General features: G+C 40.2%; 1 protein-coding gene across 2 annotated transcripts in view; it reads right to left on the bottom strand.

Annotated features, from left to right (window-relative positions):
• Window positions 1-27,416, bottom strand: part of DIAPH1 (diaphanous related formin 1) — a gene marked incomplete at its 3' end in the record, with an annotated part of 94,124 nt that overhangs the window by 58,014 nt on the left and 8,694 nt on the right. Inside the window, exons 2-10 of one of the 2 annotated variants that reach the window (XM_079703580.1) lie at window positions 8,996-9,022; window positions 7,830-7,985; window positions 5,074-5,175; window positions 4,594-4,724; window positions 4,313-4,399; window positions 3,406-3,469; window positions 2,080-2,219; window positions 754-862; window positions 184-294 (exon numbers count right to left, since the gene is read on the bottom strand). In XM_079703580.1, coding sequence (XP_079559706.1) covers window positions 184-294; window positions 754-862; window positions 2,080-2,219; window positions 3,406-3,469; window positions 4,313-4,399; window positions 4,594-4,724; window positions 5,074-5,175; window positions 7,830-7,985; window positions 8,996-9,022 — 927 coding nt within the window. The remainder of the gene's footprint in view (window positions 1-183; window positions 295-753; window positions 863-2,079; window positions 2,220-3,405; window positions 3,470-4,312; window positions 4,400-4,593; window positions 4,725-5,073; window positions 5,176-7,829; window positions 7,986-8,995; window positions 9,023-27,416) is intronic. The other variant, XM_079703581.1, reaches the window with a different exon arrangement.

Below are 27,416 nucleotides of genomic sequence, written 5' to 3'. Positions count from 1 at the left end.
TTCCCCAACCAGGGATTGAACCTGGCCCACGGCAGTGAAAGTGCTGAATCCTAACCACTAGACCACCAGGGCACTCCCTCAACCTGGTTTTTAAACTGAAAACCGAAGTCTTCCCAGGGATGACGGGGTTGTAAGAGCAGGAAGGAACCAGCCCAGCCTTTCGAATGAAGTGTTGCATCTCACCTGCAACACTTGATGCAGCCCCAAGCGCATCAGTTCGCTTCGGATGTGAACTCGGAAGTCAAGTTCTTCAGCTGGTGTGATGAGAGCATTGATCAGCTGTAGGCATCCCACCTAAAATAAGAAAATTCAGCAGCTGTGTCAATGTTAACTCCTAGAGATCAAGATTCCATTCTCTTTACATGCATTCTGAGGCCCCCAAATATAACCTAGAAGATTCAGTACAAAAACTACAAGAATAACTTCCTTATATATAGCAATATAACTTGGTTTAAACACAGGTCTGGAGAGTTCAGAGGTCTAAAGGATTCCAGGGATTCTATGGTATAATTTGTTCTAGGCCTTGATTTTTCTAGCTTGTAAATAAATACCATGACTTTTTCCCATCTCATAATGAGGAAAACAGTTCTTTCTCTGCCTTCTTGGAGAAAAGGGTAATCATTTTTCCTTCAGAAAGAACTTTGAAATATATATCATTGGTAACAACTCATGTGTTCTCTTAAAAGGTCAAATGAACTTAAGTCTTTCTATCTTGAATTCTACTTTTGGAACAAGTTTCATAGGTATACATGCCTTGAGAGCAATGGAGGTCCCACTTTTTAATCCATCCAGCAGTGGCTGGAAACGTTCCACCTCATCCATTTCAGCTCTTTCTGTCATCGCCTCCAAAACTCTTTCATTCCTGCCAGAGAGTAAGGAAAGGGAGAGAACTGGTTGGGTGCTCTTACACAGACAGGTACACAACAGGTATATTATACAGAGGCACAGATCAGTTAGGAAACAGACATTATCAATGTTCTGGATTTCTCACATTATTCTTCTCATCACCTGGAGCAGAGGCCAGATCAACAGGAAACTAAGGACCATCTCTTCAGAAAAATGCACTCCCTAAAATCCTCCCCAGACTCCTACCTATATTTACCAAATTAAGACCCCTGTTCTATGGCATATAAATTGGTACAACTTTCGGAGGGGCATTTAACAGTACCAATTTTTTAATGCACATAACATTGGCCTACTTCTAGAAAATCTATCCAACATAAACACATAAATATGAAATAATATATGTACAAAGAATATATGCACAAGAATTGATAATAAAATTTTTTATCATCTAGAGCAGGGGTCAGAATGTGCTAAAAAAAAATTCTACCTAAAAGTCTAGCAATGAAGGAATCATTAAATTATGGGACGTACAGAGTATGAAATGCTAAACAGCCACTAAAGATAATAAGATAGATCTAGAAGTACTGCCAGAGAAAAATGTCCAAGAGCTACTGTTAAATAAAAAGAAACAAGTTGAAAAGAATGGTGGTATGATTTAGCTTTTGTTAAACCAAACCCCTCCACAAAAATAAAAATCTATCCTATACATGAGATTGGTTTTATAGGCGTAAGCCATCTTTCCTTAATTCTAAGAAACCATCTTTTGGAGTGGCAGGTGTGTTAGAATTTAGTAAATATTTGTCTGTGCTAGAAAATGATCTATGAGACTGCACCACACCATTAACAGTGGTTACCTCTGCAGAATAGGGTTTGCCAAAGGGATGACGTTGTTAAATTGTACTTCATATACTTCTATGTTGTTTGAATTTTAAAAATAATGTTGTGTTACTTCTGAATTTTAAAAAAATGTAAAAAGAAACCCTTGTCCTAGACAATACAGACATTAATGGAGATCTAGGAGATCCTGCTGTACCTTTGATAACCAGTGGTACATGCAGAACAGCTTCCATCTCTTAACAATCTTTCTTAAATATTAAGATACAGTGTTCATGTAAGAAATATAGTCTTACCTAGTATTTAAGACTAAGTGGACACCCAAGCAACTTAATATTCCTCTAGACTAAGGAAGACGATAAAAAAGAATAGAGAAGAGAAATAATTCCAGTCACATACATGTCTTCTGGCTGTGGTAGGATACAAAGAGCAGAAAGCAGCTTAGCTGCATCAATCATCATGTTGGGAACAGCAGGATCCATGGCTCTGACCAGCAGCAGAATTCCTTCTTCTGTCTCCAACATGGTCTTGATTCCAAACTGGTAGGACAAAAAGAGAAAAGGGAGGCTTAAAGATAAGAGCATCTAACCAAGGACAAGTTTATGGGTTCTTATGGATTGAATGGTGCTCCTCCCAAAATTCGTATGTTTAAGTCCTAACCCCCATTACCTCAGGATGTAACATTATTTGGAAATAGTGTCATTGGCAGACGTAATTAGATTACCATGAGGTCAGACTAGAGTAGGGTGGGCCCTTAATCCCATATAACTGTTATCTTTATAAAAAGGGGAAATTTGGACACAGACTTGCACACAGGGAGAACGCCATGTGAACACAAAAGCAGAGATTGGGGTGATGCATCTACAAGCCAAGGAATGTCAAAGATTGCCAGCAAGACACCAGAAGCTAGGAAAGAGGCATGGGACATACCCTCTCTCACAGCCTTCAGAAGGAACCAACCCTATCAACAACACCTTATCTTGGACTTATCGCCTCTAGAACTGTGAGATAAATGAACTTCTGTTGTTTAAGACACCCAGTTTGTAGTACTTTGTTATAGCAACCCTAGAAAACTAATATAGGGTAGAAAACTTTTTCCAATATAGCTAAACAGATATGAGCATAGCAAAATAATTTTCTAGCAGACACAACAGAATTCTATGTCTTCCAAGAATAAAAACTTTGATTCTTATGTTTCTTTTCAATGCTCCCCCTAAGCCAGTGGAATAATTATAACAAAATTAAATAGTGAGGAAGACAGATTTGCACTCAGGAACAAATAACTGTAGGTTCCCTAAGTTTAAATACTAAACAGACAAAAAAAGAAAGAGAGAGCGAGAAAGAGAAAGAAAGTGAGAAAGAAAAAGGAAGGAAGGAAGGAAGAAAAGATACAGTAGGAATAGACTGGGGAAAAAACAACAACAAATAAGCAGAAAATAAAGTAAACCTTCCAAAAATAATAACTACAGGTCAGGAAATTTAAGAATTAGGAAAAAAAAGTATAAACAGAAGAAGAAAATTAAGCATATCCTCTGAAACAGACATTACAACTGAGGGAAAAGATCCATAAAAGTATGTGTATGTGGCGATCAAAACGTTATGGTACTAAAAGGAAAAGCTAGAAGCCTTGAACCTCATATTCCTAGGTCCTTTTTTGAGTTTGCCAACAGAAGAGAAAAAACAGCGGTCACGATGGGGGTTGAATGAGAATGGGAAATATCTTACCTTGTTGTTCATAAAAGCTTTCAAGCAGCGGATGATCTCATGCTTGTTACGGCTATCGTAGCTTCTGCATGTAGAAGACATAATCAGTGAAGTCCCTTCATTCTACACCCCTCCCCATTTGACTTTTCAATCTTGTAAACAAGGGTCTTAGGAACACTCCCAACTAGCAGCTGAGTAAAGTCTAGCACATAGCACTCTACCCTAAAACACTGGCAAAAAGAGGTAGCTGAAGAAAGAACCATTGGTAATTCTCTCATAAACCAAGAATTCAGTATTACATTAAAATCTTCCCTTTAACTCCCTGTAGGCTCCTAAGGGCTAAATTCTATCAGGATAACATCCCACCTATTACTGCTTGCCTCACTGCGTCAGAGGTTTCAAGTCTGTACGTTCAGGAGGTAGACGTCCTGTGTTTTGTTTTGGAAAGATCCCAGGAAGTAGAGAAATCATTTTGGGTCAGGCTGGCTTCAAGGTAGCCTAACCTAAGACAGTGCAAGGTACCCGCAGAATTATTCCAATCCTGAAGACTATCATAAAGCTAGTCCCAAACTGATCAAGTGTATTATAAGACTTCCAAATGAGATATGACCCAGACCAGATCACAGGAGAGCTTTAGACTAAATCAGACCCTATTTCCAGACTGGATAAGAACCTGTGCTGGGAGACTCACAATCTTATGTGGTATGTATCTTGTGTTATTCACTGTGAAATTTAAGTTCCTCCTTTCTCTGTACCTATAATCACCCTTCATTCTCCAGTCACCCCTATGATAAACCCCATTCTCAGCTAACAGCATAATATCCTAGTCCATAACTTTCCAGTTAACTGCCATTTTCTCCTTTAGAGCAAACAGCCAAGTCCTCTACTACCCTCCACCTAGAAGATGCCAAGACTCGGAAGTCCTCACCCAGCAGTCTCCTCTTTCTCATCATGAAGTCGTTTAAGGATGTCCAATAAGGAAGCCAGGCCCTCAGCACCAAATGTTTGCACCCAACTGTAAGGAAGAGACAAAGATGATGCAATATCAAATCAAATCAATAAATATCCACCAAAATAAAGTGTATCCTGGCAACTCTTTACTCCCAATCCAAAACATTCTCATACTTCCCTGACTCCTTTGATCTCTAATCCCCACCAGTGAGCTCCAACATTGGGCTCTCACTCCTGTTACTACCTCAGAATCCTCACCTGACAGGGTTGTTGTTGAGGGAGACACGAAGGGACTCCAGGCAGCTGAGCAGAGGCATATCCCGCAAGCCCGACCTCAGCTCCTGAATGTACATCATGGCTGACCTAGAGCTCTCCTTTTGACTCATGCCCTGGAAAGGAGCATACAGAGATTAGTAAACACTGGACTCAGTCATAAATTGGACCAGAATTAGTTAATACAGTTTAAACAACATGAGGGCAAACACCCATTATACATACCACCAAACTATGTGAGACTCAGAATTTCCTTCCCATTACCCATACATACTTCATGAAGATCGAATCAGGCAAAAGTATGTAGAAAAGTAACTCAAATGAGAGTAAAAAATGAGTAGGTTTATATAAAAGAATGAAATAGAACTGATGTGGACATGAAATGTTCTATTAAAGTAGCAAAACAAACAGGTCCAAGATAAGGGCACAGTCTCCCACGTCATGGGTACCTGTCCCAGGACTCACAGCCTTGGAGGTGTGCAAGTACTGGGACACCATCTCTCTCTTGATGATAATGTCCTTCTCCCTCAAAGGTTGCTGTTTTTCCTCGTTCAGGTTCATATCCAACTAGAAACGGGAGGAAAAAAGGGGGGAAAATTGCCTTGAATTCCTTACAAGTTTTCAGTGTTTAATGTTTAGTATACTTAGTAAAGAGATGAACACACTAAATGCTTATTGAATAAATAAATTTTCCTGATCCTTAGAGACTTAATCCATTATAGATGATGGGAATTCCTTAGGGATAAATATGGTTAACATTTTATTATAAATCCCAACAGACATTTTTATACACATACACTAAATTTTTCCCTAACAAAAGTGGACTCTCAATATAGAGGGAAAACTTATTTTGCATTATTGAAAGAAAAGCAAACATAGTATTTTCTGCACTTAGGATGGACCTTAATAATCTCTTCAGACTGAAGCACTGGATGACTGGCATCATGCAAACACCAGCAAAATCTGCACCATTCTAGGGCCTAAACACCCATTACCCCTGGTTAACTAAGTCCCTGTACAAACTCCTTTCCCATGAAGAAAGAACTGGAAACTGTGACAAATTCCCTCAACAGACATAACCTGGAGTGTGTTATTGGGGGAAAGGCTCTGCTTGACCCTGTTACATATATAACCATGTGTCTGAGCCTCCTATTTCTGTGAGCATAAGTTTAACCTTAAAAAGTCCAGAATATTATTTGAAACGGGGAAAGTATAGGAGAAAAAAAAGGATATATTCAATTTCTTCCCCATGTGTGTGTTTGTGTATGTGTGTGATGTGTGAAGGAATCACCACCACCAAATTGTCACAGTAATAATTTGACTTCTTTCTGACTCAATTCCTGGTGCTTTCTTCCTCCTTTTACAGATAAGTTGAACAAAGAAGTTGCAAAATACTGGCCCTCAGGTTGAATCAGACCCAAAGATAAAGTATGTTTTGTCTGGCTAGCTCAACATTTTAAATTTGAGAGACTTCATATAAAAATATGAATTTACAGCACCAAGGGATGCAATCAGCAAATTTAAGATTATGGAAAACTCTACAGGTCAAACAGTTTCTTCAACAAATTTTTTATAACAAGAGCAAGGATTAAAGAGAGGGAGGAAAACCTATAGTTCAAATGAAACTTAGTAGAATATCACAATGGACCTTACCTGGAATTGTGATTTGAACAAACAAATTGTTATTTTTAAAATGACCTAATTTGGGAAATCTGAATGCTGGCCATGATTTTTGTTTTTTTTTAAAAATAGAGATTTCTGGTTTCTTTTGAAAAACAGAAATATCTGGCACTACTGGGCTAGCATTCCCAACTGGAATGCTACAAAACCTACTGGGACTGAATTGTGGTTGGAGTTTATCAAAAATGCCAAAAGTCCTTCATTTTACTGCAGTCCCTTCTCCTTTTTATCACTTTCTATGTAGCCTGCTTAACTTATTTATGCTTCCTCCCTTGGCCCTAAAGACATTTAAATTTGCAATCCAAGGCCAAGAGACTGTCTTGATAGATCATACTCTTGGACTCTTAACATACTTGGATTATTATGAGACAAACTGAGAGCTTCAAGGAAAAGTAATAATAGTAGTACTGGTTGAGTGGTGACTACCACAGGTACCAGGCCTCAGTTTTAAGGGTTTTAAGCACGTGCTTTTAATTAAGTTAGGCCTGCCACTAATCTCTAGTTGAATCTGAGATCATAAATCCAAGTTAATATATAGGTCTTATGAAACCTTATAAGCACGTACTCAAAACTTTGCAAGACTTAGCACTAGCGGACATTCACTCAGTGTCCTCCCCACGCAATGGTCCTCACTGAAGACAGCAAAGTCAGTCACATCCATGCACAGCTCATTATTGAACTGACCTCAGCCCCAACCTTTAAAGGTCTTCTAGTGATTGTAACATCAGAATTCTCTTTCCAGATTCACCACTAAGTAGAAGATCTCGGGCAAACGATGCCTTTCCAATCCTCAGCTTCTTCTTTCCCTCCCTCCCTCCCTTCCTTTTATTTATTTATTTTTGGCCGCGTTGGGTCTTCATTGCTGCGCGCGAGCTTTCTCTAGTTGTGGCGAGCGGCAGCTACTCTTCGTTGCGGTGCGCAGGCTTCTCATTGCAGTGGCTTCTCTTGTTGCGGAGCACGGGCTCTAGGCTCACGGGCTTCAGTAGTTGTGGCACGTGGGCTCAGTAGTTGTGGCTCACGGGCTCTAGAGCGCAGGCTCAGTAGTTGTGGCGCACGGGCTTAGTTGCTTGGCAGCATGTGGGATCTTCCCAGACCAGGGATCAAACCCGTGTCCCCTGCATTGGCAGGCGGATTCCCCGCGCCACCAGGGAAGTCGCTCAGCTTCTTCTTTGTATAGATTTTGTTGTGAATGTTTTAAAACTATCTACTCTGGCTAACCCAAAGGTGGTCATCACACTACCACAAGAGGTGGCCCACTCATTTTATATCTTTGTGGCTAAAGTGTTGCTGGGCTGAAGGACATTAACAAGGCGGTCAGTGATCAGATATTTCCAAGCCTAATTCACAGATTCCAATCTTACAGACTGGCGCTTGTATATGTAGCCCCTTCATTAATGGGACTGCTATTAAGAAGTTCTCTGTTAAGCCTAGAATTTTTTGTAATTAAAGGATAGTTAAGGGGGACTGTACACAAAAAAGGGCCCATCATGCTCGTAAAAGCATTTTCAAGAAGAAGCAATGCTTTTGGGTGGGAAACTTACCAGCATCTGTTCAAAGAGTACTAGAACTTGCTCATCTGAAACATCCTGCAATGACTGTGCTGTGGGATCATCCCCATATGATGCAGAAGAATTTCTATGAGCAGAATTAGGCTTTTCTTTCTCCTTCTTAATTCTCATGCTGGTAAATCTCTCCAGCTGAGAAAGAAAAAAAAGTATTAGCAGTGATCCATTTTCGTTTACACAACAAAGCACACATCAAATAGCTTCTAACCTCTTATACATGCATGGCTCCTCTGGTTTGTGGCCAGTTCAAGGCTCTTCTGACATGAAAAAGAGAAACCAGTCTTCCTTGTACCTAATTTACTACACAGACTCTGTACTCTCACCTTCATCCAAAGATAAGAGGAATGAAGTATTAAGAACTGGAAAGTCTCTAAAAAGAGAAAACTTTGCTCTTTAGCTCCCCTGTCATTTCTAAGCCCTCTAGCAGCACAGAACTGAAAGCACCTCATGTGCAGAGTGCTCAGTAAAATGCCTTTTGTTTCCCTCTAGCTATCCAATAATAAATATGGCCAGGCCCTCAGAGGATCACTTCCTTCAAGAGGTAAGTATGACCATAGATTTTAATAGATATAAGTCATATACAAGAAACAAGGAAATGCCCTAAAACCAGGAACCATTCCTTTTTCTTTCTTCTGTACGCTCCATAGCACTTGTGTTATGTAAGCAGCAAAAGTTCAGTACATATTCTCCAAAATCCCCTTTGCAAAGAATATAATCTACTTCAGGGGTATATATGTCATCTCTCTGTCAACCAAATGCTTATGAACCACTCTTCAAACCGCAAGGACAAGCGTTCAATTCAAAAAGAGCTACCGATAAGCTGCAGCTTATCGGCACTACCTGATTGAAAATAACAGTAAATATCTGCAAGCATTCTGGGGCTTCAAATGATAAGAGTGGCATCCAGACAGCAAGTCAGCTTGGAGTTTAAAGAACATGCCTAAACTTGGAAGCCAATGAATGTGCCAGGGAAATGCATGCAATGGGTCAAACAGAGCAAAGAGTTAGGAAAAAGCTTTAGGATGATCTGAGAATAGAACCCATATCACGTTTATAAGTTATAGAAAGTCAAAGTTATTGCAACTGGTAAATATCATAGTGTGGGAAATGAGCCATGCACATGCTGAACAAAATTTCCTTACCTCATCTGCCATGAGCCGCTTCAGAGTCTAGGAACAGGAAGAACGAAGGAGAAGAAAGGGAAGAGAGATCAGTGAAATGCCAGGAAACCTCCCAAATACCAGATGGGTTGGGGAAAAAAAGAGGAGAAAATAAGTTGAAAGGATCTAGGCTCCTTCCCACATGCTAGATTTCTGCCAGACTATTCCTTAGCACATTCCCTTAGGTAAGGGGCAGGAGTTTTAAGGTCACTAAAATATAATAACCCTTTGGGGAAAAAAAGGTGGAGAACTGAAAAAACTCTAAATGGGATAAACCTATGAAATGTGTTCAACTGCATTAGTAAACAAGGAAATGCAAACTAAAACCACAACGAGATACCATTTCACACTCAAGACTGGCAAAAATTTTCATGTATGTCTGTCTAGTCACAGAGCAGCGGGAGCTCTCACACACTGTTGGTGTGAATGTAAATTGCTATGGCCACTTTGGAAAACAGTATGGCAAGATCTAGTAAAGTTAAAATATGCAGATATATTACAACTCAACATATCAGTTCCTATAAATCTACCCTTCAGAAACTTGCACATATGTAGCAGGTTGTGTATAACAAGAATGTTCACAGCAACACTGTAATATCTATCAATAAAACAGAGAACAATCCAAATAGCTATCAAGAATAGAATGGATAAACTCGTATAATGGTAGAGTGGAAAACAATTACACAAAGAAAGTGAATGAACTTATAGCTACTCACAAACATAAAAGTGAATGTATTATTTCTTTTACACTGAGATTAAAAACATGCAAGACTAAATTATATTATTTAGGGTGTACAATTATAAAGGGAATGATTACCACAAATGGCAAAACAGTGGTTACCTGAAGTGGGTGGAAGAGTAATGACTGCAGAAGGGGACAGGGGGCTTCAGGGGTGCTTACAATAATATTCTATTTCTCGATATGGATGATGGTTACATGGATGTTCTGTTTATAATTATTCTGTATGTTTTATATTCTCTTCTGTATATGTGCTACACTTTACCCCAAAAAAATCTGAACAAGCAGGTATTCCAGGAAAGCAGGAATTCTTCATTCTAATACTTAGTTTTAAACCATATCTATTTTTGCTAATGTCCTTAGAAGAGTATAGTAAATGCCTCTTGATGAACCTTTCTCAACTAATGAAAAACTATTTCTGACACTGCCACAAAGCTACTTTACCAACCTTTTCACAGACGAGAAAAATCTATGTCCTTATGTTCATGTGCCCCATGTCAGAGTTCGGTTAAATCCAGTGTGAACTGTGAATCTTAACTTTGCCCTCCACGGTCCAGAGGAGGGCAACCTTCTACTGATGGAATGCTAATCACTCACCCGAAACCATAGGATCCTTGCTCAGTGTCAATGGAATCTAAAGTTACTTTGTGTGTGCTGTTTACACAAAGTAAAGGAGAAGGGCAGCAAAGGCACAAGGATGATGAAGCAGAGACAGCAACACCCAAGGAGACTCACAGTTCCTTTTGTCACCACCCTAAGTCACCTGACACACAGAGGTGAAACAAGCCACAAAAAGGATGAATGTTTATAGTTAGGTTGCCATTGCCAAGGTTAAACTTATTTGCTCCTACAGCAAGTGCTTCCAGAACCTTGTCCTCCAAACTCAAAATGTTCCCTCAGAACCAAGCAGCAACCCAAACAATTCTGGGATGGATATAACGTAGGTAACAGAACCTGGGTCTAATGAATCCATCTCAGCTGCAGGTTAAGTTAAAGAACAACAAACCAGCAACTTGTTCTTTCTGTCTGCAGACTCTTATTTCTCTTCCCTCCATCCCCACTACTGAAGTTCACGCTATTATGATCTCCTGTTTGATTTACTGTAATAGCCTCCTAACTGATCTCCTTGCCTTCAATCCCATCTGCCCAACACAATATCCATTCTATATACGATATCCAAGAGTAATCGTTCTAAAATGCCAAGCTGTCCATGTTATTTCCCATTTAAAACCCTGCAATAGTTCCCTACTGCCCTCAGGTTAACATCCAAATTCCTTAGCATGGCATATGACACTTCTGGCTTCTCTCCCTTGACTCATCTCTCAACAAACCCTCCATTTCAAACTCTATCTTCTGGGCATCTTAACTAGTTGCAGGCCCACAAATAGATCTTGCTGTCTCACAACCCCAGACTTTCTCTAGGCTGCTGCTTCCCTCAGACTAGATTCTGCTTTCAAGGCTAGCTCCAACAGGCCCTACAGGATGATACCTCCTCTAATTGGATGGGTACCTCTCCTTGTGTGTATATAGAAATAGGTACTTGCCTGTCTCACAGCGCTAGAAGTGGATTACAACTCTCTTTTGATTGCCTCCTCTAGCCATTTCCAGACTACGTTCCTTCAAGGTAGAGCCTAAGACTTAGTCATTATATCTCCTACGAACAAATACCATAATCTGGGGCTGCTCTCCTAAAATACCAACCCCTACAAAAGGCCTCAAATCTATTCCACCTCTTCACTGCATGAGTGAAGAAACTGAAGCCCAGACAGGTGGAGTAAATCACTGAGGTCACATGAATAAGGGCAAGCTGGGTATGGAACTCTGGTCTCTAGATTCCAAAGCCCTATATCTTTTTTTTTTTTTTTTTTTTGTGGTACGCGGGCCTCTCACTGTTGTGGCCTCTCCCGTTGCGGAGCACAGGCTCCGGACGCACAGGCTCAGCAGCCATGGCTCACGGGCCCAGCCGCTCCGCGGCATATGGGATCCTCCCAGACCGGGGCACGAACCCGTATCCCCTGCATCGGCAGGCGGACTCTCAACCACTGCGCCACCAGGGAGGCCCAAAGCCCTATATCTTTGCATTCCCCAGATTCTTGTCTTGTTCCCATTTAATGCCCACTAACTGTTGCCTTTACATACAAAAGTAAACATCTCTTTTCTTAAAAAGGAGGAAACCAGTCTCCCTTGCTTTCCTTGGTGCATCATTAGAAACAGATTTATTCCTTAAAAAAATTATCCATGCTTTACTGCTCAGTTTGAGTAAGGACAGTACAAATGATCCATGCGTTTCCTCAACAACTCCAACAGAGGGCAGCATCTACCAGCAAAGTGAATCACAGTACTACAGGCAAAATTCTGTTTCAGAACCCAACAGAACACCCAAACAGCAAGCTCAATTCCATTACTGAAATGGAACCTGCTGCTACAGTATACTGAGGGTGTATTAATTTACTTATTTAATACTATGTGTGCTTTCCTTGCAGATCTTGAACATACAGTTTACAAACAGCTTTGTTAAGTTTTTTTTTTTAACTGTATCATTAACTGTTTTGTGGATTCTCTGAGATATGCAACAAGAGGTTCCTATCTCATGAAAAGTAAGAAGGACTAAAAATAGTGGAGACCTTGAAGATAAATGCTACTGGAGCTATATTTATGCCTTATGCCCCAGAGGTTCAAGCTTTTTAATATAGTCTCTAATGATCCCACCTACTTCTTTCTAAATGCTTCTACACTCACCTTTCTCCTTGTTTGCTATCAATTATTTTCTGCCCCCAAACTATAAACCCTTACTTATATTCACTAAATACTTCATCGTCCTGTCCCTCCTACTGAGTCTTCCACTAAAACTATACTAAAACCTTTAACTACAAATATAGATACTGAAGGAAGCATAAACACCTAATGAAATTTTTTAGCATATCAAAATCTGCTCATGAATACAGATTAATAGGAACTTCCAGATAAAAGACGGTAGACTGAATCAAATTTCCCCGCTTTTTGAAACCCTTCTACATCTACAGAAAAGGAATTTTTAGGAAGAAAAAAATGATAGAGGGAAGGAGCCTACAAGGTTGGGAAGAACAAGAAAAGCGTAATTGCAATCAATTTTTGAAGCTGGGACTAAGACCCAACAGACCTAAGAAAACTGAGTCCTAAACCTGCCGTAGGAAAAGCTAATGACCAATCCAAATTGTACTTAAGGATCCTCAACAGGCTCAGGAATTAGCAGCACCAGGTACCTATCTATAGAAATGGGCAGTTGGAGGGAGGGGGAGGCCCAAAAATAAGATTGGTTTGAAAGCTGTTCAAGAAGCAGTTGGACAGGTAGATCCTCTGTTACCCCCCAACACCCCTCCCCCCATGCCATCGGGAGACTACCCTCCCTTACTCCAGCAGAAGTCTGGAAATTTATTCTTAGAAGAGGATAAAACACACATCTCTGGATCAGGGGATGCCAGGCACAGTTGTGGGCAGAGATCCTATACCAAAAAGAAGAGTAAGTTAATCTATGCATACTATAAGCTGAGACACCCAGCACCTTCCCCCTTCTAGTTTCTCAGGACCCCAGCACCCCAAAACCCTTACCCTTGAGGCAGAAGGTTGGAAGAGCCTTCTCTGGGGAATTGAAAAACAACATTAAGCTACTGACATAGTCCAAGCAGATGAACCGTGCCATCCAATATGGTAGCTACCAGACACAGGTAACTATTAAGCACTTCTAATGTGCCTAGTGCAACTGAAAAAGGAATTTTTCATTTTATTTAATTTTATCAAAATTTAAAATTAAAAGCTAATATTTTATTGTTATTGTTAAACTTAAGTATCAATATGTTTGGAACACGCTAGGTATGTGAATCTACCTTTCACTTGGAAATTTTTTCAAATCTAAATACACATCAAGTATCTTCAAGAAAATTTAGCATCCAAATTGAGATGTGCTACAAATGTAAAATAAAAACTAGAGTTCAATAACTTCATATACAAAACAGAAGGTAAAACATCACATTAATAATTGTTATATCTATTACATGTTAAAATAATGTTTTAGATATACTGGATTAAAAATTTTATTATTAAAGTTAATTTCACATGTTTCTTTTCACTTTTTTCTTTCTGTCTTTTTCTGTGGCTACTAGAAAATCTAAAATTACATATGTGACTCACATTATATTTCTATTGGACAGGGCTAGCCTGCAATAAACCGCACAGCTAACAAACCCTACCCATGCATCCAGAGTTTCCAATGAGTTTTTTAGCGCCTCATTTTTAAACATTAACAGACAACCAAGGATTACCAAACAAATGAGGAAAAATCCTAATAAGAGAGGGGGAAAAAGCAACTCATTATACAGAGACTACGCAAGAAAAAGAAAGATTAGGGAAAAAAATTAATATCCACAAGGGAGAACATAATGCCATTTTTTATAATTGTTTTTTTTAAAGTTTTGGCCATGCTGTGCAGCATGCGGAATCTTAGTCCCCTGACCAGGGATCAAACCCACACCCCCTGCAGTGGAAGTGCGGAGTCTTAACCACTGGACTGCCAGGGAAGTCCCTATAATGCCATTTTAAAAAGAAACATTCAGAGGAAAAAGAACCCTGAGAAACTGAACACATGAGAACAGAAACTCAAGAGAAAACTCAATAGAAGGGCTGGAAGATAAGAATTTGAGGATATCTCCTAAAATTAGAGCAAAAAGACAGAGATGGAAAAATAAGAGAGTAAAGATAAGAAAATTAGATCAGTTTGGGAGGTCCAATATCCAAATAACAGGAGAACAGAGGAGGAAGCTATCAAAGAAATAATTCAAGAATATTTCCCAGTACTGAATGTAAGCTGGTGAAGCCACTCTGGAAAACAGTATGGAGGTTCCTCAAAAGACTAAAAATAGAGTTGCCATATGATCCAGCAATCCCACTCCTGGGCATATATCCAGAAAAAAACTATAATTTAAAAAGATACATGCAACCCTATGTTCATAGCAGCACTATTCACAATAGCCAAGACATGGAAACAACCTAAATGTCCATCAACAGATGAGCGGATAAAGAAGATGTGGTTTATATATACAATGGAATACTACGCAGCCATAAGAAAGAATGAAATAATGCCATTTGCAGCAACGTGGATGTACTGAGAGATTATCATACTAAGTAAAGTAAGTCAGAAAGAGAAAGACAAATACCATATGATATCACTTATATGTGGCATCTAAAATATGGCACAGGGCTTCCCTGGTGGTGCAGTGGTTAGGAATCCTCCTGCCAATGCAGAGGACACAGGTTTGATCCCTGGTCTGGGAAGATCCCGCATGCCGCGGAGCAACTAAGCCCGTGTGCCACAACTACTGAGCCTGCACTCTAGAGCCCACGAGCCACAACTACTGAGTCCAAGCACCTAGAGACCATGCTCCGCAACAAGAGAAGCCACCGCCATGAGAAGCCTGTGCAGTGCAAGGAAGAATAGCCCCCGCTCACCACAACTAGAGAAAGCCTGCGTGCAGCAACGAAGACCCGACACAGCCAAAAAAAAAAAAAAAAAAAAAAAAAAAAAATCCTGTGATAAACCATAAAGGAAAAGAATATAAAAAAGATATACACATGTATATCTGAATCACTTTGGGGTATAGCAGAAACTAACAACATTGTAAATCAACTACAGGTCAATTTTTAAAAAAATTTTCCAGTACTGAAGGATAAGTTCCCATCACAAAAGACAGAAACAGATCACCACACAAAGGCATATCATGGTGAAATTCCAAAACACTGGGAAAACAAAGAAAATCCTACAGTTTGAAAGAAGGGGGACTTCCCTGGCGGTCCAGTGGTTAAGACTCCACAATTTCACTGCTGGGGGAGCAAGTTCAATCCCTGGTCATGGAACTAAGATCCCGCATGCCATGCAGTGCGGCTGGGGCAAGCGGGAGCGGGGAAGAAGGGAGGAAAATACATATACATGGTCATATACAAAGGAATCAGAGAAGATTTGGATTTTTTAAACTACATACAAAAAGCTAAACAACGGAGAAAGAGAAAGAGAGAGATGTCCTAATAGAAGCAGAATCAGAGCGATGCAACATTTTGGGTTTTGTAGGTGGAGAAAGGGGACTCTGAGTCAAGGACTACAAGTGACCGCTTGAAAAGCGGATAAAGTCCAGGGAACAGAAACACCCCTAAAAGCCTCCAGAAAAGAATGTAGCTCTGCCAACACTTCTTTTTTCTTTTTCAACCATCTTTGTTGGAGTATGGTTGCTTTGCAATGGTGTGTTGGTTTCTGCTTCATGGCAGGGTGAATCAGCTATGCGTATGCATGTGTCCTCGTGTCTCCTCCCTCTTGCGTCTCCCTACCACCCTCCCTTCCCTATCCCACCCCTCTAGGTGGACACAAGGCACAGAGCTGATCTCCCTGTGCTTTGCGGCTGCTTCCCACTAGCTATCTATTTTACGTTTGGTGGTGTGTATATGTCCATGCCACTCTCTCGCTTTGTCCCAGATTGCCCTTCCCCATCCCTGTGTCCACAAATCCACTCTATGGCTGTGTCTTTGTTCCTGCCCTGCCCCCTAGGTTCTTCATAACCATATTTTCTTTTTCTTGGATTCCATATATATGTGTTAGCATGCGGTGTTTGTTTTTCTCCTTCTGACTTGCTTCACTCTGTGTGGCGGTTTCTGGGTCAATCCACCTCACTGCAAGTGACTCGGTTTCGTTTCTTTTTGTGGCTGGGTGATATTCCGTTGTATGTATGTGCCACAGCTTTATCCATTCATCTGTCGATCCTGCCAACACTTTTACTTTACTCAATTGAGACCAATGTCAGACTTGTAAGGTAATAAATTTACGTTGTTTTGAGTCACTTAAAAAAAAAAACAAAAAACCACTAAACAATGAAAAAAGGCCTTTTTAAAATCTGAAAAAAAAAAACCTTCTAACTTAGAATTCTATACCCAACCAAATTACTCATCAAATGTGAGTTCAAAATAGATATTTTCAGACACTGAAGCTTTCAAAAAATTTATCCCCGTGCACCTTAGGAAGCAATTGTAGGATACGCTCCACCAAAATGAGGGAGCAAACCAAAAAAGTTAAAGGCCTGAAATACAGGAAACAGGAGATCTAACACATGAAAGAGGTAACAGAAATCCCTAGGACAAAGATTCCAGGATCTTTGTGGTGATTCCCTACATTCCTCATGGCTCAACCCACAGATACCCTCAGAAGGAGCCCTTGTAAACACACAGAGAATCTAAAGTCAGACTACGACTCCAACACTTGGGAGCCTCCTTCTCAGGGTGGCAATATCGTCATTTACACATAGTCTAGATTTTTGCTTCTTACTCAATTTTTATAATAATCTTTCAGTTATATGCAAACAATTATAGATAGAGCACAAAATATTTTTTAAAGGGGCAGAAAAACATTTATTCTATAGGAATTTTTTATTCAATAGAATTAGGTGGGTAAATAAATTTCTGAAGGTCATTAGCTGGTACAGGAAAAGAGCTTAACAAAACTGCATTTATTAAAATAAGATTCATTTCCTCTAAAAGGTTCTCAGTATTATCAAATCTTACTTAAATGAACACAAATTGCTCAAAGGTACACTGCATCAAAAGTAATAGCATCAGAATAAAAATACTTGGCTGGGCACTGCTCTGCATTAAGACCATCAATCAACATAAAAATGAAAAGCTGTCCCTTCGCTCTCCTTCCAGAGTGTAATTCAAAGCTCTGATTCAGTCACCACATCCTAAAGTAATATGTGGTAAGATAAATCTTTTGGTTACCATCTACAGGAAATAAGAAACTTCCTAGAGACTTTACAGTTTGGTTTCTCTAAGAAACCAAAAATTAAAGTCAAGATCCCAAGGTATGCCCTATGAGGCCAAGCTAATTAAAATAAATTTATGACCGAATGAGTCTGAAACATACTCTGATCAATTATTATCATAATAAATGCAAATGAAATCTAAAACTCCTTTTCCATAGCTGGATTTGTTGTGGTGGTGGTGGCTGCATCTATTAGCACTTCAGCTTTTTAAAAGTGGGCCAGTCGGACTAAACTTGGCAGTCTTTTTGGACAGAGGTTCCCTCTGTTTGCCTAGTAACAGAATTGGTCTTATTATAAATTCAAGGATATAAGAAAATTCATCCAAGGCACTGATTCACTTCTACCGAATTCCCTGAATATTTAACTTTTCCATCTAGTCACAAAAAGGGCATAGAATTCTCAGACAACTAAGGACAGTCTCTTGGAACAGGATACTCATGTAGCCTAACAAAAGGTAATTAGGTAGTGTCCTTAGCAGAAGAGAGGTTAGGAGAGATCTAATAAGAGAATATGATTAACCATTACTCTGATCACAGAGTACTTTACATAGCAAAAAGTGTTTCTAATTCCTACCAATGTGCTTCACAGGAACAGTTAATCATGGACTTTTACCTCATGAACCATGTGGCTAGCATACGGGTAATATAAACCTATTAGAGCAAGCCCATATTTCGGTACTTTCTAAAGATTTTGTTCAGGCTAACTTATAGGGGACAACTATATCTGAGCTCTTGGCTAAGGGAGAACACCATTTGGCCCCTGCTCTGTGATGATTCTAGAAGGCCCAGGTTTTTCTCATAACACCTATAATCACAATGCAATTCACTGCCTCAATATACTCAATTCCCACCTCTCCCTCTTCTGACATCCACACTTGCTCATGGGCTAATTCAGCGTGAGGGAAATATTTAGTGTGGTAGGTAGAATTCTAGGACATCCTCCAAGATTCCCAACCTGACGTACATATGCTGTACAATCACCAGGACTATAAATATTATAGGATATCACTCTTGTGATTAGGTTATATTATTTAGCACAACTGACTTTTAAGAAGGGGAAATTATCCATGTGGGTCTGACGCAATCACCCAAGCCCTTTAAACCTAGGGTAAGAGGTCAGAAACACAAGGATCCAACATGCCATTTCTGGCTTGAGCATAAAAGAAGCCAAATGGCAGGGATTACAGGCAGCATCTAGGAGCTGAGAGCCAGCAAAGAAACAGGGATCTCAGTGCTACAACTGCAAGAGGCTGAATTCTTCCAACTTGAATGCGCTTGGAAGGTTTTCCTCCAGCACCTACAGATGAGAAAAGGCCCAGCTGACACCTTGATTTCAGCCCTGTGATACTCTGAGAACCCAGCCAAACTATCCTTGCTGGACTTCTGACCAATGGAACTGTGAGCTAATAAGTGGGTTTTATTTTAAGCTATTGAGTTTGTCAGTAAAAGTAGGCAACTAATACATTAAGCAAACTGACAAAATTTATCTAGAACTTTGAGTCCTAATTTTTATTTATGGCATGCTAAACAACTGCAAGTATGATTCTGAGCAAATCACGTTAATTCTTCATGCTTCAGTTCCCCTATTTATTAAAAAACAAAACAAAACCAGACACACACTTCCTGGGACCACTAAGATCATAAAATGGAGTGAGAGAGCATTCTATAAAAGCAATTGTGCTCTTATTACTACAGAAAAACTTCTCGTAAAATATACACGTGTACTAGTTGACACGGTACTCCTACAACATGGCATAAGGAAAAAGTTATTCCTCACCTGTAAATTGTATACTTAGCCATAGCCAATCATTTCACAAAAAGATCTAAAGGACTCAGCCAAGCCAGGCTCTAAATATTTTATATCAGATCCTTCTTCAGACCGTTATTGTAGCTGTTTCTGTGGACCAGATTGTAAGTTGCTTGGGGGCAAGAACCCATGCTTTGTTCATTGGATATGTCCAATATTTAATAAATATTTTAAAAATTATCATCACTCTAGGTTTAAGAACATCATCCTAAGCACAGTATATTCATTTATTCATTACTTCATGCAAATTGAACAAGCTAAAGAAAAGTTTCAAGTTAAGGTTTATGACAGTACAGTACGATTGTTATAGACAGCTCAGACCAAACCTTCAAGAATAATGTCTTTCCCTATGAATGAGGCCAGGGGACCCTGAGTGGTGCTTCAGCCCACGTGACATATTTGTTAGTTGTCCTTGGGGAAAATATCCAATTATGGCACACATGTCACCTAGGGAGTCTTCCACCACCTGTGAAAAGCAATAAGCCTTCAGTAAAGACATAGGCTACCTATGGGTAAAATGGGAAATAAGTCTCACTGCAGCCAACAACAGTTTCCTTTCAAGTCCTAATATACCTACCCAGGAAGGAACAGGTAAGGTATCTGTCATTCAGAATCAAAAAGAACAAAGAGCAGGGTCTGGCTCTGATTCATTTTTTTATTCTAGCACAGGACTGACATTCAGTTTCTTAGGATAGTGAGGCAACAGAGGGTCATAACATGGATGTGAATTCAGTTACCAACAAGCCCTATTCCAGCTTTGCCACAAGATTTGCTACATTTCCACTAAAGGACAGTAAAGGCAGGGTAAGCTTTTTTTGGGGGGGGGGCGGTGTGCTGGGTCTTCGTTGCTGCGCATGGGGGCTACTCTTTGTTGCAGTGTGCAGGCTTCTCACTGCAGTGGCTTCTCTTCTTGCAGAGCACAGGCTCTAGGCGTGTGGGCTCAGTAGTTGCGGCTCGTGGGCTCTAGAGCACAGGCTCAGTAGTTGTGGCGCACAGGCTAAGTTGCCCTGCGGCATGTGGGATCTTCCCGGACCAGGGATCGAACCCGTGTCCCCTGCATTGGCAAGAGGATTCTTAACCACTGCACCACCAGGGAAGTCCCAAGCTCTTCTTTTTATCCACCACAGTTTCAGCCTTCCTATCTTTAGGACTATGTTGTCTCACAGGGCTTGTGTGAAGAATAAATAAAATAGACGTAAAGCACTTTGTTTTGCAAAGTGTTTTGTAAAAGGTAAATAATATATGATGATGGAACCACTGAAACTCCCTTCAATTCCCACTCCTTATAGAGAAGTCAATTAGAACTAGAGAGAAGGAAATAATGGATACCTTCAAATGTAGGAAACTTTCCCTCCCATTTTAAAATAATGGCCCAAGGATGGCATGGAATGAGTCAATACCTCATATACCATTTACAGAGAAACAAACTAGATTCTGACATCACTACTTATTAGTGCCAACAGCCTCAACAGGAGTTGTGTAGAACTGGAGTACCCACTTCAAAAAAGAAAATCAAAGAAAAAAGGTATATCAGAGGAAAGGAATTCTAAAACAAGAGCACCAAATGACGAGAAATTGAAAAATATGAACTCTAAAGCTAATTTACCATTATAAAGTTAAATGCACTTAAGGGAAAGAAAACTGAAGATTATCTAGCAACCCCCAGAAATGAGATGGCACACTCATGTTCTCCATGACTGCTAAGGAAAAAGTGCTAAAGGAACAGGTAAGACTCTAGCAGCTCATCCACTTAGTTCCACACTGCCTCAGCAGCCCCACAGCTAAACTCAGTATTGGAGAGTTAAATTTGTGACAACTCACACAAGAGACAACACAGGAAACACAGTAGAGGAGAGTCCAAGATCTTTTTTTTTTTTTTTTTTTTTTTTTGCGGTACGTGGGCCTCTCACTGTTGTGGCCTCTCCCGCTGCAGAGCACAGGCTCCAGACGTGCAGGCTCCGCGGCATGTGGGATCTTCCCGGACCGGGGCACGAACCCGTGTCCCCTGCATCGGCAGGCGGACTCTCAACCACTGCGCCACCAGGGAAGCCCCCTAAGATCTTTTATTCCTAATTAAAAGACGTCTTTCAATCTACCCCTGCCATCCAGAATCAGTATCTTTATCCTGATACAACCCAGGGAGTCCAGAAAGATTCCAGGCAGTGGGCCATGTGAAGCACAAGTTAGAAATGCCATATAGGGGACTTCCCTGGTGGACCAGTGGTTAAGAATCTGCCTTCCAAAGCAGGGGAAGTGGGTTCGATCCCTGGCTGGGGAACTAAGATCCCACATGCCATGGGGCAACTAAGCCCATACGCCACAACTACAGAGCCCGTGTGCTGCAACTACAGAGCCCACATGCTCTGGAGCCTGTGTGCCACAACTAGAGAGAAGCCCGCCTGCTGCAACGAAAGATCCGTGTGCTGCAACTAAGACCCAACGCAGCCAAAAAAATATATATATATATATTTTAAAGGCCATGTAAAGAACATTATTAGGTAACTGTACTCCATTTCCTGTTTCAATAATTATAAACTTGAAGCAATTTGCTTATAAATTCAAAGCAACAAACTCAATTTCCCTCACGACTGTCTAAAACTGTTTAGAGTCTGCTTTCCAATAAACCACATTTCCCGACTATAGTTAAAATGAGGGGAAAAAACTATCCTAATATTAGAATTCAATCCTCCGAGAGACAGGTCCAGTATGTTCGAACAGTTCTCTAATAATCCAAGAAGGCAAGTCTCTTGGGGAAAAGGAGAAGGCAACTTTTTGCCTCCAGCTTAGCTCATCCTGAAGCCTGGGACTGGCAGAGCCTGCATCCTAGATAGCTGATAGCCTAGAGGAAGAAGGACAGTCCACTCAGGTTTCACTATTCCAGCTCAGCAGAACAGGTGGAAACCAGGCTGGGAACATTGCATTCTTCCTCTATGTCCATGCAAACAAACTGCCAGCCCCCTGCACTACAAAGCACTCAAGGGCCGGGAAAACAAGCTGCCACTAGAGAAAGTGCTCAGATTCTACAAGTCCTAGTTTCCTATCAAGTACCACATGGTGTGGCAGACACGCCCCTCTCCTTTGCTGTCTGGAAGGAGGCGCACACACATTCTGTCATCTGGTGAGAGGGCAGAGTAAGCAAAGCTTCCTCCCTTTCAAACATCCAAAGGTTCTAATAAAACTTTCAAACACATATATAGAAAACAGTAAATAACGTTAACCTACTTTTCCAAAGTTTTGACATACTTCTCAAGCTCCAAATACTGATACTTGTTCTTTACTTTCTTATTAGGCCTCTCTCTTCACTGCCTTAGCTTAGAGAAGCTAAGAAAAAAGGGGTGTTGTTCATTCATTCGGAAACAGTCAATGACTCAGGAATGCTGTTTCCCAATCTCCGTAGCAACTGTCTTCTCCTCCCTTGTTGTGATGTGAGTAGCAGGACATCTACTCTTTCTCAAGGGTGAGCACATGAATGACACACCCAAAGGCCTGACAGACAGGAAGTTCCTGCAGCTGATATTGCTTCTACATACAGGCACCAAGCATGAGGCCACCTTGTTTTAAATCCCATTCTCAAACCCTTCATTTCTAAATGATGGTTACACTTCTACCCTCACATCATTCCTGAATACAAGAAGTAATCACGACCTACTGATAATAGCTTAACTGATCCGAAAATTATACTACTACTCAAAAAGCCAGACTTGACCTTATGAAACCACAGTAAACATTTACTGGCCTCTTACAAATCTAGAATTAAGATTTTATTTTGAGAAAATTTGGGGAAGGGAGGTGGGAGACAGCATGAGGTGAAATCTCATTACTCCTCTATAACCAGAAATATAAGCAAGAGTTAAAACAAGAAACTTCCGATACTTCTAGCAACCGTACTTGTGTGGAACTATGTTCTAATGCAAACACATTAAAGAATTTCATGCCAAAGTACTTAGGCTCCAAAGAGACTTCCATGTACCATGTATTTTTCTCTTTGGTTCTAACTACTGAAAAGTAACTAAAATTTCTGGAAAACGAGTTAGAATATTGTTTTACTCTATTTTTATACACATCTACATTTTCTTAGAAAAACGTGTATCACTTTTATAATACAAATACATTTCCAGGGAATTACCTGGTGGTCCAGTGGTTAGGATTCCATGCTTTCACTGACAGCTGGGGTTCGATCCCTGGTCGGGGCACTAAGATCCCACAAGCCGTGCGGTGCGGCCAAAGCAAAATAAAACAAAATTTCCATTTCAAACAAAAGTACCAATTTTCAAAGATTAGAAAGCTGAAAAATGTTTATGACACATTGTTTTAAAAGCAGAAAATGTGTAGCAACTGTAATTGCAATGTTGTAAAAATAACTGTGCATAGAGATGACTAGAATATTCAAATACTAAGTGAAATAAAAATAAAAAATAAAAATTGGGGGTTCTTAGATTTTGCTATTTTGAAAATGTATGTATATGTCTTTTCAAAAAGAGTATAAAAAATTATTTTAAAAGAGTATAAAAATTAGCACAGCATCGAAAAGCAAAATATCATCCAATTTTCATATTCAAAATGCCCACCAGCACTTACTCTTTTCCAGTAGTACTTTGCTTAAGGCAACACCCTGGCAGGGCACAGTTACAAAATTTAGGGATGACAATGCAATGTGAGAGAATAATGAACAGTTAGTGGAGTTTAAAAGCTAGCTTACCTAATTACATGACCTTGAGCAACTTAATACCTCTAGGCCTCAGTGGCCTTCTTTCTCATGTTAAGATGAGGAGGCTGAGTCAGATCATTTCTAGGGTCTCTTCAGGGACCCTTAAAGACAGTGCTTAGTTACTACTGCTCTTTTGAGGGCATCCCAATGCCTGCTGCTTGCTTGATAGGACATATCCTACAGAGACTTCTCACCACTTCTTCTTGTGGTTTCAATCACAGGAAACAGACGTCACCCATGGGCCTAGAAGTAAGTAACGAACAAGCCCTGGCGGATGCAAAGAGCTGCCAACTAAGGCCAACTCCCATCTTTTTCAAATACCAGAATCAAGAAATCACTAGAAACCTCTATGCCTGGGGAGCCTGACACACATCTTTCACAACAACTAACAAAACTAAAAATGTCTCTTTAGGCCCCATGAAAGCATGATGAAATAATTTTAGAAGAGTCCTTAAAACTACTTTGCTTCTACGGCCAAATGAAGGAATCAAAGGAACTCCATAGCTATGGACAGAAATATGTGACTTTGAGAAATAACTAAGGCAATCCTTAGCCAGCAGCATTTTTTGTGGAGATCCAGACATATCCTGAGGACCTGAAGACTCATCTTGGTCTCCTTTATTTAATATTCTGTGTAAACCTCTCTGTAGCCATGAAAGACTGTGGTACTGATTCAAATAATATAGGAACTTAGCAATTATTCACTTTAAATGTATGTTATCAATCCCTAGAGCAGTGGGTCAAATACTGCTCTCATTTATAACGATAAAAGTTGGCAGCCCTGTGCTATGTAAAATAATGCAGATTTTAAATCCGACAGACATGTTCCTTCATTAAATATTGATACAAGACAAAACCTAAGACACTATCTCTAGAGAAAAATAAAAATCTTTTCTCAACAGAGTTCTTCTGGTCTGGTATAGTCATATCAGTGGTTCTCTTTGCCTCACAGTTACCTTGGTGAGAGGACTAATGTTTTCAAAACTGTCAATCTCCTACATTAGACCACAGAAATGGAGAGGCTTGAGAGTAATCCCAAGAGTCACAAGACTCACAGCAAAACTAAAATACATAACAGGTTATTGCTAATGTGAGTTAAACACCTCCACTCTTAGATACCTTACAAGCTAGATGGGAGATAAGACCCACCCTCCTCAAGAGATCTCGATATCATTCTGTCTCTCTCTCTCTGTCTCTTTATATATACATATATATATATACACACACACACACACACTATATATATATATATATATATATATATATATATATATAGTGCATTCATGAAAGACTAAAGAACACTTCAAATAAGCATGCAATCAAAACCAATACTGCAGTGCTAAAGTATGTTTAGAAGAAAATGACAGGTCCCAGAGACAGGCTCAGATTATTCCCCCAATTCCCCACCTGAGCCCACAATTTTTTTTTTCTTTGGCCGCACCACATGGCATGTGGGATCCTAGTTCCCCGACCAGGGATTGAACCTGCACCCCTTGCATTGGAAGTGTGAAGTCTTAACCACTGGACCACCAGGGAAGTCTCTGATCCCACAATTTGACTACACAGTGCTGAGATTCAGATGAAGACAGTCACATCTTTTAAAATCTAGAATGATCCGTGAAAGTCTGAGAAGATGGATTATTACAATGGATAAGGAATGGAAATCAAACAAACTTAACTACCTATAAACTCCATCTAGATAGCAGAAGTGATTTGCTGGAACCTTAACACTAATCTATTCATGTTCTTCACCACCACATATTCACAAGGCCAAAAACTGCATCAACATGCATCATGACATGTTACAAAATGCAAATTTTTCCATTCTGCTTTCCGTGGGCTTCTACAGAAAGAGAACCTAAAAGCCTTCCCCAGGGATAAAATAATCTCTATGAAGTGGCTTTCTTAAATGATTCATCTCCCACTGATCCTCTTGACTGCTATAACCGGGCCATTTCTTTTTACTACAGCCACACATTCAAACCTCTGAGCCTCTGTTCACATTGTTCCCCATCCCACGAAACCCCTTACCCCTCTCCTCTATCAATCCCTGGATTTACTTCCAGGGCCTATCATGTTCCTTCATGTTCCAGGGCCTTCATCTTCTATGAAGCTAACTAGCATTGCCCACAATTGTATTCTAGATCATTTATGTAGAATTTGGGACATTAGTATAGACCTTTGAAATCATTCATGCCAACTCTCTCATTTTACAAGGAAAGACCAAGAAAAGAAGAGTGACTTGCCCAGAGTTCACACAGTTAATTAGTAGCAAGGTCAAACTAAGTAGCAATATATGGAAAGAATATTTCAGTAAGAGTGAGAGATGGGGGTTCTAGTCCTAGGTCTAGTTGTAAATTTGGACAGATCACTTCTCTAGGCCCACATTCCTTCATCTATAAAATAACGGATTTGATTAAATAACTTTTAGCATCCTTTTCACCTCCAGCATTCTGATTCTGAAACAGGTCTTCTGACTCTCAGATCAGTAATCTTTCCACATAATTCCTTAAATTCTCTGAATTTCTACAGCTTTTGAAGTTTATGCTCATGGCCTTTAAGCTTTTCCTACCTATTCTTCTACAGACACAGCTGAGATTACAATCTCTTTAAAAAGCATGGACTGAACCTGATAGGTCAACCACACGGTTCTTGATCTTCAGCCTTTTGGATCTAGGGTAGATTCACACAAACAAGAGAAACTCTATTCTCTACTCTTTGCCACCAATCATACAGAATATCCTAGTTCCAGGTACCTGGACCTCTGTGGCAATGCCTTAATTATTAACCACAAGCAAATAACTGCCAGGTCTAAAGAATAAACTTCAGCAGTCCCCAGACTCAGGAGAGACCCTAGAGTTAGTAACCATTTGCAATCCTTATTTGTTTCAGGGCCAATTCTAAAATATAGAAAAGAGGGCTTCCCTGGTGGCGCAGTGGTTGGGAGTCCGCCTGCCGATGCAGGGGAGGCGGGTTCGTGCCCCGGTCTGGGAGGGTCCCACGTGCCGCGGAGCGGCTGGGCCCGTGAGCCATGGCCGCTGGGCCTGTGCGTCCGGAGCCTGTGCTCTGCAACGGGAGAGGCCACAGCAGTGAGAGGCCCACATACCGCAAAAAAAATAAATAAATAAATAAAATAAAATATAGAAAAGATAACTATGGAGCTGGTCTAGCAACAGCTTCCTCCTTCCTATACGTCACCACTACTTGCTGCTCGCAGCAATTTAAACAACTAAAATTCCTGCCAGGTGATGCTGTTAGAGCTGTTCTATTTACAAAGGAGATAAGGTTGCATTAAAAAATAATAATAATTTAGACAAC

The sequence above is a fragment of the Hyperoodon ampullatus genome (assembly GCF_949752795.1).
Source record: "Hyperoodon ampullatus genome assembly, chromosome: 4".
NCBI lineage: Eukaryota > Metazoa > Chordata > Mammalia > Artiodactyla > Ziphiidae > Hyperoodon > Hyperoodon ampullatus.
The sequence above is the reverse complement of the archived record's forward strand: the minus strand, read 5'-3'. Positions and strand labels throughout refer to the sequence as shown.